At 41.9% G+C, this 12,133-nt stretch overlaps 1 protein-coding gene across 1 annotated transcript; it reads right to left on the bottom strand.

The window, feature by feature from the left end:
• Positions 1 to 9,013: 9,013 nt before the first annotated feature.
• On the bottom strand, positions 9,014 to 10,195 carry LOC135834001 (uncharacterized). The gene has a single exon (XM_065347838.1). It carries the CDS (start codon positions 10,193 to 10,195, stop codon positions 9,014 to 9,016), a length of 1,182 nt encoding a protein of 393 aa, XP_065203910.1.
• Between the last annotated feature and the right edge of the window lie 1,938 nt (positions 10,196 to 12,133).

Raw genomic sequence — 12,133 nt, 5'->3', positions numbered from 1 at the left:
AAAAAATTATACGATAGCTTTGAAATGAGTGGAACTTTTTTCATAAAAAATGTCGAAGGTAGACCTCAGATGAGTAGATAATTCGGAGTTAGACAATTTTATTTTCACATATTATCGATTGAATATTCAAAAAAAGGAACGCTCCACTCAGGCCCTTTTTTATTGAACGAATTTCTGACTTCGAATAGTTCACTCAAATAATAAATCACAAACAAATATTCGTGGTCATTTCAAATTTAAGTAATTTCAGGTAAAAAAAACGTACACCCAGCAATTATTTTTTTTTTTTGTTCTCATTTCTCATTACCAAAAACTACAAAATCATTTGCCCCTTCAATTAAAATAAATACATACACAAGACTGGAAGTTGAATCTGATAAGTTGCATAATTGCTGCGTATCAGGCGTTAATTCTGCGAAGGCGAAATTCATTTTTATATGCATGATTAATTACCTGTCTGTATTCGTTAAAAAAAAAAAAAATGAACGCAGAAGCAGATGTTATTGCACGAGAATATTTAAGAAATTTAAATCGCAAGTTTATAGCTCCGTTAGAAAATTTCTGTACGAAGTTTTGAAAAATTGAATGACATTTTTAACAAAACTACTCCGTACTTTGGAGATATTTAGTTTCGTTTTCCTGATAACCAGACGTCTCAAATTTCTCATTTAACGCACTCGAATCAAAATAAACCCTTTAGATGAATTTTTTGAAAAATCCAAGATAGTCGAAGGGCTCGTACAAGGATCACTTGCACCCCCCGCTGATCCTCTGGGGCAATCTTTTTTCCTAAAGGGGGAGTCCTGAGGATCCTTTCTAGCTGTTTGTCCTCAAAAAAAAGTGGCCCTACATACAAAATGGCGGCCATTTTGATCGACAGGTCAGCCGAAATCGCAGATTTTGCGTTCCAACATAGGACTTGCAAGAAATTTTTTAAACCGTACAAACGTAGATCGAAAGAGCAGGCAAAAATTCATCACATGTCAAAATTTCAAGTGCTCAAGTGCCGTTTTTTCGATTTTTGGTGAATTTTTGAAAATCTAATTCAGGCCAGAAATGAGGGAAAGAATCAAAATTTTACCAAATTGGCCAAGAAAGCTGAAATTTGGAATATATTCTATTTACGACATGCCAAATCGATTGGAAACTGTTTCAAACCGTTTTGAGAAGTTCTGGAGCCTCCAGCAGATTTTTGAAACTAGAAATTCCCACAAAATTTCATCAAAATGGTGTTGAAAAGCTGAAATTTATTCTGCAAACTAATTTCAATGCGCTACGAAGTACTGCAGGCGAATTTCAAGTCGTTTTGGAGCCTCTAGCGAATTTTTGAAAGTGCCCGGAGCCGCCAGCAGATTTTTGAAACTTTGAATTTTCACAAAATTTCATCAAATGGAGATGGAAAGCTGAAATTTACCCTACACTCCAATTTTAACACCCTCTGAAGACGACTTTAGGTGAGTTCAAGTCATGTTCAGGCTCACAGCGACTTTTTGAAAATTACTGCAGCCTCCAGTAGATTTTCGAAACTTGAAATTCTCGCACCATTTTACCAAATGGTGTTGGCAATGCTGAAATTTACTTCGAAAACTAATTTCAATGGGATATGAAGTCGACTACGTCGTGGTTTCAAATGGTTTTGAAGCTTCCAGCTAATTTTTAGACATTTCGATTTTTCAAAAGACAACATGCGACCTTTCAAAAAGTCGCTGGAGGCTCCAAAACGACTTGAAATCTACCAGCAGTCGACTTCGTAGCGTATTGAAATTAGTTTGCGGAATGAATTTCGACTTTCAATCTCCGTTTGATTAAATTTTGGAGAAATTTCAACTTTAAAAAATCCACTGGAGGCTCCAGTAATTTTCAAAAAATCGCTGGAGGCTCCCAAACGACTTAAAATCTTCCTGAAGTTGACTTCGTGGCGTATTGAAATTAGTTTGCTGAGTAAATTTTGGTTATCAAACTACATTTGATGAAATTTTGTGGGAATTTCGAGTTCTAAAAATCTGCTGGAGGCTCCAGAACTGCTCAAAACGGTTTGAAACAGTTTCAAATCGATTTGGCATGTCGAAAATAGGATATACCCCAAATTTTAGCTTTCTAAGTCAATTTGGTAAAATTTTGATTTTTCCCCTCATTTCTGGCCTGAATTTGATTTTTAGAAATTCAACAAAAATCGAAAAAGGCACTTTAGCTCTTGAAATTTTGACAGGTGATAAATTTTTGCCTAATCTTTCAGTCTACCTTAGTACGGTTTGAAAAACTTTGTGCATGCAAAAACGGTGACCTTCGATGTTTTTACGTAAGTAATTATTGAGGAATGTTTGATAAAAAAATTTTTAACACAAACTTACCCAAAAATAAGTGTTTTTCAAATTTTCAATCTTTTAGTGAAACTTTACAGAAAAGTCGTTCTGAATTTTGACTGCAAATGCCTAGGTCGGCGCAGAATCTCATGAATAATCTTTTGGAACTGAACAATTTTTCCATAAACAAGTTGGGCAGGGGCAAGAGGGGAGAAATTCCATTTTTTTTTGTTTTGCGATACATCCTAAATGTGCACAGTCCATTATTCATTACCTATTTGATTTCCATGAAAATTTTGGGAGCACTTTGAAATTTGAGCCATAATATTATAGATGAATCTCTGTTGGTGGAACTGTGGAAGCTTATAGGTTGACTCAGATTGAAGACTGTTCTAGACCAATTTTGGATCGCTGAAATTTGGCTCACAGAAAGAAGATGTCACCCAGATCTCAAAATCTTTCTAGATGCCGAAGTTGATTTTTTTAATTTTGGTGAATTTTTGAAAATGGCGGAAATAGTCACCTGGTACATTGATTTTCTATAAAAAGGGTATATTGTGGAGATATTAGAAATGAAACTCTGCAAAACGTTTCGTATATCAAAGTTGACTACTGTGAGAATATTATTACTTTATGCCTGTTATTGTGAGGTATTAAATCACTACTTCAAAGGGGAGAACTAAGAAATACTCCGTAGAGGATAACTTACCTGGCTAGCTCAGCAGGGCGGCGTTATAATAATAGACCACAAGATGTGGATAAAATACACGCACATGTTACACAAATGGTATATTTTATCACGTAATTATGTCACAATAGACGATTAACCGATAAATAAGCACAAATTAACCAAATTAAACCGAGATTATCCGAAATTAACACATATTCACAGATTACAACGTGGGTTGGTCTGAGAATTTACATATCAGTGCAATGAAGCAACCTATTTAGCCCGGAAGACCGTTGACGTGATCAGTGTACAACGAACTACACCGTTCCACACGCTCGTAGCTGCGTCTAGGGTGCAGCTCCGAGTAGGACAACGCAGTGTTACCATGAGGAGTAATACATAATAGTACTACATAGGCAGGTTAGGCATATGCGGATATAACATATGCCCCTCCGAGATTAGCTTTGATGATAGAGCTTCTTCATCGGAGACAATTACGGATACATTATATACCACATATGAGCTAGAACCTGACTATGAGTAATATCATGGGTATATACTTCTGCCCCCCGTACTTTCTACGATGAGAAATTACGAGAGAGACAGAAGTGTGTTAAATTTTGGAGGTGTGAGGTTAAGCGCTATTCATAACGCCGCATTGCACCAATTGGCCGCCAGTAACTGGCATCCTAAGACACCAAATCACCGACGCACCAACTAATAACAATGCTTCGTCATGAACGCATACTAAACGACACGAAGACAGGATCAAAAAAGAGTTGAGGAAACTCCAGCAGGTAACACCACGTTTTGATCACAAATGGATTGTAAAACAAGGGAGGGGTGTGGAAGGTGAGTTCCTTCCTTCGTTGAACACAAATGGTTCGCGGAAGGGTATGAGCTGTTTTCGTCATATACAATGATATTGGGAAAACAGCTGATGTTGAAAAAGGGGAAAACCTCATCTAATTGTGCTAATTTGTGGGAATGGTTGCACAAATGGCATTGCACAAATGGCACTTTGCTACAATGAGCAGAAAGGGGACACAAAAGGTCACAAGAGGTCAAATACGATCACAAATGGATGCATTTGAGGAGACATTACAATTTAATTCTAGTTCCAAATTATCTTAAAAATAATTCAAACGTAGCTGTTAACCTTTCCAATTTTGAGAAAAAAAAAAAACAAAAAAGCAGAATATGACTGTTTTCAAGTTACACGTGATAATAATAAACGATTGTTACTTTTTGAGAAAAATAAATTAACATTACAAACAAAAATAATAAAATAAAAAAGGCAGTATAAACGTTTAACGAACCAAAAACAGGAATAACAGATGTAGAAGAAAAAGCGTATTGACTCATAAGACATTATTTACAAAAGCATTAAGCTCAGGGAAATTACAACGAGTTTTTCTGGGGAAATAAATAAAAATCTGGGGGGAAAGAAAAACTTAAAGCTAACACAACTATTTACAAACATGGAATTGGATACTCTTGTACAGTGGGTCTCACAGCAGTCGATTAAAAAAAAAGGAAAGAAAAAAAAAAATAATAATACCAAAGAAGAATAAAAATAAGAGAGTTTAAAAAAAAAAAAAAAATGGAATTTAAAAACGACAAATTTTGAGTATAACAAGTAATTATTAGGTACCATTGAATCTTTTTCATAATACATTTAACAATTTTATCAAAACAGTTCATGAAATGCAAGAAAATCAAAAAAAAGGAATTTGAGAACAAATTTCGAAACATATGTAAGAACTAATTAACCGAAGTTCGAACAGTTTTCTACTTTTCGCTCACAAATTAAAAAACTTAAAAAAAAAAAAATGGAACTTATACTTAAGTGAATTGAAGTACATAAAAAATAAACTTTTTTCATTAAAAAAAAAAAAAAAAAATTATTTTTTGTAACATTACAGAAAATAATCCCTGAAATTACGTACAATGACGTAAACAGGTTAACAATTCACTTACTGTACAAATGACAGTCAAGCGTTACAAGGGTGAACAATCTTCAACTGATCTCTAGTATCAGAGATGGTTGAATGATTGCCTATCATTCTCACGTTTCATAATAGAATCGAGAGATTAAGCGATCGGATCGAGGAAAGCGATTGAGGTAATTGGGTTTTGCACAAATGGCAATTTGGGGGAGGGGAGTTAGTAGATGATTCCAAAATTGGTCTCCTTCGCTTCGAACTCTATCCTAAAAAAAAAAAAAAAAATGAATAAAGAAGAAAAACTGTATCATTTTCTTTGTAGCCGACTACCATAGTATACAAGTAGCAAGCGAAACAAGAAATGATTCAAAGCTGAAGGGAGAGCCAATTTTGGAGATCAAACTACACCTTGGCGATGGAATGGTGGAAAAACGTTTCCAATTGGGGAGTTTTAGACTCGACTCGCAGTTGGAAAATTCCTCAATGAGCTTCTAGCCAAAAGTACCAGCAGCATGCGAGTACTTTGGCCAGAGCAAATACCGATCGTAATCTGGAGGGAGGGGGGTTGGCGTTTCCAGGATCGGTGAGCCAAGTCATGGTCAAACAGTGCATAATAGCACGAATGTTGTGGAAAAGACGTCTGTAGAAGCCATAATAGGCTCCATACAGATACGTGATTTGGAACAGATGAGACCAAACCTTAATAAAACGGCAGGTCCATCGAGTGATGAAGATTTCAGGTACGTAAGCGCCCGTTGGAATACGCATTGGTTGACGATTAGGTAACCACCAATATCGAGAATCCTCCCAACGTGGGAATCTGCCTTGGTCACGGAAGCATGCACGTACCCAAATATCCAACGGGGTGTCGCGTTCCATCTCCGAAAAGGGAGGCTAAAGGTAAAAAAGAGAAAAGAAAATACACACAAATGGCGTTTGAACTTTAGAGAGAGAAAAAAAAGGGGAGGTTCCAAAAAGAAGAAGATTTGAATTTGTGACGATCGAATGAGTCCTGGAACAATGCAAAAACGAAGAAAAAGATCACTGTAGCATTATCCAGTTATGCTTAACTACTATACTTTACATAGTAAGCTGAAATGACTCTCGATTAAAAGCAAATCAAACCTACAAAAAAAAAAAAAATCAACAAAAAGAAGAAATTTTGATTTTGGGAAATTTTGGAACGGAGGGGGGAAGGGTGGAATCCAAATTTCGCCACAAATGGGCTACTTTTTGACGGAGGCAAGTTCGTGTACCTATTTCGAGAAATAGGAATAGGTGACAATTTGGGCCATGAGATTCATGTTTCGAAAGAATCCCTGGTAGTAAGCGAGAAATTTGCGATAAATAAATATCACGTGAAACACGAAGTTGAAGATCTCAATCATCCCCCAAACCATGTCAACGATTTCGTCATGATGGACGGTTTCGTTGACACTGATTCGAATGTATAATCGGTCTGGATTCCACTCTGGACTTTCTGACATATCTGTGGGCAAAAAACGAAACAGGGTGAGGGTTGCAGAATATGTCTCAAGATGATAAACATGGGGGCAAAAAAAAATTTTGAAAGTATACGATGATACTTTTTATTGGCCAGGTTTGTCGCGTACAAATGACGCATGAAAGGGGCTTACTGTGATCGTAAAATTACGATTCTGGTTCGGAGCCATTTAGAATGGCATCTTCGGCATCATCCTCTAGCAGCTGTTGCGGAGGGGAGGAAGAATTAGTGAGATCAACATCTTCGCTCGCGTGAAGTTGGACTCGCCAATCTTCCGAGGTTAAAATCTCCTCGCGATTGATGTTGAAAGCTATCGTGCCTTCGGGATTCTGGACCGTTGCAGTTCCATCGGCGTTGAGGGTAACATTACCCTGAATCGTCGCATCGTGTAGGAATTCGCTAGCATCAACGATCCTGTATGATGGATGATCCGCTTCGGTAGGTAGTTGCTTGGGTTCCGAATACTCGGGGGCCGGAGGGGAGGGAGTCGACGGAGAAGGAGCTGAAGGGGAGGGAACCGGTCCACTAGCGGGAGTTGGTTGCCTCCTCTGGCTCTTCGGCGTATTCGGGCGCGAGTCAACCTGCGATTTTGTGCTTCTGGCCGAACGAGAACGAGACGATGCTCGAGAGCTACGCGAAGATTTACGAGCTCGACTTCGTGTTTGGCGATCGGCGCGTTCCTGCTCGGGATTGATATCTTGCATCGCGTCGCTAAGCTCTTGCTCGATGTTGACTTCGCGTTGCGATTTGGGCTGGTACCGAGGGCACTTAACGATGGGGCCAGTTGATTGGTCGTCGCCGCTGGTGGCTTCGGTGGCGGATGCCGCGTAAGCAACGGAAGCTGAAGCAGAGGCCGGAGATGACGAATCTTCAGCCGAGTTGCTCGTTTGAGAGGCAGCAGCGCCTTTCTTTTTAGCAAGCTTGGTTTCGGCTTTCTTCTTGGCATTTTCAGCCTTGAGGGCGTCCTGCTTCGCTTTTGACTCGGCTTTGCGGGCAGCTTTCTTCTTTGCAGACGCAGCTTTGGACTGGGCGATAGCGTTAGCTTTTTCTGTCTCAAGACGAATTCTTTCATCATCGAAACGAATCATCTCTTGACGTTTAGCTTCCACTTCGGCGGCTTCTTGTTGGATGGCAGCAAGACGAGCAGCTTCCGCTTGTTCGCGATCATACGCTTCCTTGCGTAGGCGCTTGTCTTCCGCTTGCTGGGCCGCGATGTCCGCTTCGCCTGCCGCTAAGTTGGCGAAGGTTGGGGTGAGAGTAGACGACTGGGTCTGGAGCGGCATGTCTTCGTCGTGATGCTGCGGGGGAGGGCGTACGTGTTGCTCCGTTTGTGTGTGGTACAAAGACGATGACGCCGTCGGAATCGGTTGAAAGCCGGTTGGAACATTCGACGGGGTCGCTACACGGTACTGGCCGGTGATCGGATTCTGGACTACTTGGGGAACACCGGCTGAGAAGGCCCGCGGTTGACCGAACGTGTACACAAATGGTCTCACTGGTCCAGCGGGTGTCTCCGGGATCGGATGCAGGGCGACGGTGACTGGAATCGGGCCTCTATATACAGGGGTTCGGGGCTGGAACAGCGGGATATTCTGGGTAAAATAATGATGCGGCGGAGCGATCGGTCGTGGCGCAACTATCGCAGGTTGACACGGTGCCGTTGTGGCAACAGCGCCAGTTAACGGTGTCATTGTCTGCGAGGTCGAAACGGTACGTTGGCGGGAGGACGGCGTGAATTCGGGAGCTGCAACGTTCAAAGATGACGTGGATGTCGCCGGTGAGACAAAATTGTCTGTGATCGACGCAACGTTGTAAGATGAAGCAAGCGAATCTTGAGAACTGGCGACTGCGTTAGTATCAACATTGTCGTCGTCACCGTCGTCGCCGCTGGAAGTTTCTGAATCAGAATCGATCTCGATTACTTCCTGGCCGGTAGGCTGGGGGATGTACAGGGGTTCGTTCGCTACCTTGCCATCGGGAGTTCGCTTTTCTTTCTTCGTAATGGGAATCATTTCCTCGCGGATACGGTTGGCCATAAGTTGGTAGAGTGCGAGCGGGTAGTAGGGACCGAGCTCATCTCTGCTGGGCGTCTGGTCGAGAAAGTTGACTAAGAATCTAGACGCGTTTTCGACAATCGGGTAGTCCGTACTGATCCACTTCTGGTTGGTCGTCTCGGTTATGGCATTAACAGCCGATTTTCGAGCGTTTCCAGGGATCGGTGGAATGAAGTACGCTCGTTGGACGCCAGCTTTCTTTAGGAGTTTCAAGATCCGAATAAACGAAGCGTTGAATGATCCCTTCGGAGTTTTTAGGTGAATGTCAGCGGTACCGATCGTGTACATGACTTTGGACGGGAGGCGTTCGAATTCGTCGGATGCGAGGGTTATTACCATATCCGCGGCTGATATTCCTCGTTGGTATATGAGGGGGTGGAGGCGATCGACAAATGATTTGCCGTTGGATAAGTATTCCGCCAGCGATGCTATATGTCCATCTCCGAGCAATAATATGTCGAAGGCAAATAGCATCGCAGCGCAGTTTCCATCCGGACGTACGAATCTGGCGGCGGTGAAGAAGTGAGGGAAGGAGTTTAGCGGGTAGCAGGGTAGAAGGGGTGACGATGATACGCCATACCGCTTCTGGTATTTGGTGTGATTTTCGCCAATTTCGACGCAGGCTTGCTCGGGGGTAGGTTTTCGGGCGGATTGTCAACCTGCATTTGGTCGTCGTTTCGCGGCGCGTTGGGTTGAGGGGGAGCGGGGTGTGGTACTTGGACCGCTGCCGCTGGTTGAGCAACCGAAGCGTTCGCCGCGTTGGCTGCTGATGGATTGGCCGGAGCGTTCGCCGCGTTCACGTTGCGTTGATTGGCGGCTGATTGCTGCTGGTTTCGACCAGCGGTGGGTTGCTTGTTTTTCCACGTAATTTGGCGAAGCATCGGTGATTTTCCAGGTTCGTGGACGTTGGCTTCTTTTCGAGTGCCGGAACTCTGACGCGGACGCTTCGGTTGCGAGGGCGGGAAGGGTTCCGGTCGCGGGGCGTTCTGCGTACGAGGTACACGTGCCGGATTAACGGACATCAGCGAAGGAATCGACTTGGGCTGCTGTTTCGGCGTCGCCGGGGGCAGTTTTGGCGTCGCTTGTGATGGTTTTGGCGCCGTTTTTTCACTGGCAGTGTTCGCCTTGGAAGATGGCGCTAAACCGCCGGGTTTCGGTGCCGGTGAGGATTTTCCATCAACACTAGCGGTTTTTGGAGTCTGGGGCGGGTGTGAGCCTTGCGGTGTGGACGGGACCGACGTGATGGAACAGAACTCGTCGGTGCGTTGTTTAATCAGCAGATCATACCGCGATTTCGTTTCGTGTAACTTTTCAGTTACTTCGTCGAGCTGTTTCTTTAGAGTTGCGTTGTTTTTGTCCGCATCGGCCAAATAACCGCGCACAATGGTGAGGTCGGTACGAGTGTTGTTCAGAAGATCAGCACAAACGGCGAGACGATTTCTGAGCGCATCGTAATCCTCATGCATTGGCGGAATGTCCACCCTACGGCGGTGTTCGGAGACTTGGACGGTCGACATGTGAATAAAAATATTCGGTGTTTCGCAGCCATCGCGCATACACTTGAAAAATTTAATGCCGTCTTCAGTGACTGGGGGGTTGTCGTCGAAAATTTTCTGGACACACGAAGAGTGATACAAATGGCAGCAATTCGTGATCATTGGCGGGTCTGATGGAATCGAATACGGATCGTTGGCACTAACGGCCTCTTCCGATTTCATTGGGCTCGAAGTCGTGATCGAAAGTTGACATGATTCACAAAGATAGTCGAGTATTTCAGCCATCTCTGCAACAATAAGGAAACAGACGGGGGGGACAGGGGGGTCAGTCAGAGCGAGACAAAGAAAAAATATCAAATTTTTACCGGAAAAATGCGTGAAAAAAATTATAATAATGATCTGGTGTCTGTCAACTTAGCGTCGGGAGCCTTGTTGACAATTTTACGTTAACACTTTGCATTTACTTTTAAAAGCATAAAAATAACGTGGTACTTACTCAGAGACAGGAACAAGTCAGCTTACAAAATAAATCAGGAACGAAAACAATAATTAGAAATAAATCGAGCGAGATATTTTAGAAAAAATTAAGTCGCTCACGAGAAAGAGCTTAGAAATAAAACAAACGCGTAAATGCGATTAAAATCGCAAAAGACAGGAACGCAAAAACACGATTCGAAAAAGTTAATTCACAAAAGAATAAAATTTCTTCGACGAATTAATATGCACAACAAAATCAGAAAGCACATGTACGCAAACAACGTAGGTAAAATTACTTCAACTATTGCTGCATTAAGAAGTTCAAAATTGAACATACCGATACCGCGATCAAACAAGGAATGACTCCAGTGTGCACAGCAAAGCAGCTCGTCGGTTCGTATGCCTTACCGCATTCCCCTTACCGCGCACCTCCTCAAACTAGTGTTGAGGCAGATGGTCGGTGCCAATATGGCGGCAAAAAGGAAGAAAGCGGCCCGTGCCGACGAGCCAGTTGCTGGAACACAAAGGATTACTACGCAGTTTGTAAAATTACAACGACGTAGTACCAGGGTTGCATAATATGGCGGTTACGGTGACATGTGCTTTTCTGCTGTATTTTGAATTTTGAAACGCGAATGAATTGAAAAATTTGGTACTCTGACTGACTTACCTGTTACTCCGGATCTAAGGGGTGTTTCAAATTCGGTTGTCAGTGTACTTTGGGCATTGGGAATAGAGAACAATGTCCCTTTTTGGAATTTGAAACGGAAAAGGTTAGGATCAAACCTGACGTAAATTGACAGATTTGGAAACGTGGATTTCAATATTGAAATTCGCCTCTCCAAATCCGTCTTGAAGTTTCTTGAATTTCAGAATCGAAATTGCAAAATCGGGGAGTGGTTGGGAGGTACGTGAGTATTTTGGTATTGGTTTTTTCTGAGCATAATAGCTTGAGAATTTCCAATACCAAAAAAAACAGCGTGGGTGTAAAATTTAGTCACCACTGTTTTCACTATTGGCAAGCGTTATCGTTTGTTTTCATAATTCAGCAAGTTTCAAGTTGGAAAAAATATTTTGTTGATAGCATTCATCACGTAAATACTTCTTCTCTCTTACTAAATAATGGAATCAGCATTTTGGGGAATTTCGGTTGCACAATAAATACATGCTTTTCGAAATTCACCCAATTTGCTGATTTTGTTGGTTGATACTTGAGCTTGAAACATTTCAATTTCGTCATCATGTATCAACACGTGACCAGTGCTATACTGTGCCTCGTCTCAGCCAAAAACGATCGAGTTTAGATTTTGAAAGAAGTTTCAAAATTGTGGGTTTTGGCTTCAGGTATTTTTCGGCTCTGAGGATAGGTCACTCTATTTCGACTCCAAAAATACAACTATGTGTCATTATGAATCTTGGGTACCACATACTCGGGGCATACGTTATACCGCTTGTTTTATAAAGTGACCTCCTCTCAGAACCGAGAAATTGGGAAAAAATGGATCATTCAGGATCGAATTCCATTTTTTGGGATTTTTCGGGAAAAAATTTACCTGGAAAAATTGTCACGAAATATGACTGCATTGCGTGCTTATTTTTCGTTACAAAGAGGGGAGAGGGTGGCGTGTTATATTAGGTCATTGGCCAAAAAAGTTAAAATTTCGAAAATTCAAAATTTCAAAC

This window comes from Planococcus citri, chromosome 2 (genome assembly GCF_950023065.1).
Source record: "Planococcus citri chromosome 2, ihPlaCitr1.1, whole genome shotgun sequence".
NCBI lineage: Eukaryota > Metazoa > Arthropoda > Insecta > Hemiptera > Pseudococcidae > Planococcus > Planococcus citri.
Note: the sequence above shows the minus strand (reverse complement) of the source record. Positions and strands in the feature narration are given on the sequence as shown.

What these genes read in the sequence shown, in the direction of transcription:
- LOC135834001 (XM_065347838.1), bottom strand. Translation starts at nt 10,195, where the DNA reads ATGAAATCGGAAGAGGCCGTTAGTGCCAACGATCCGTATTCGATTCCA.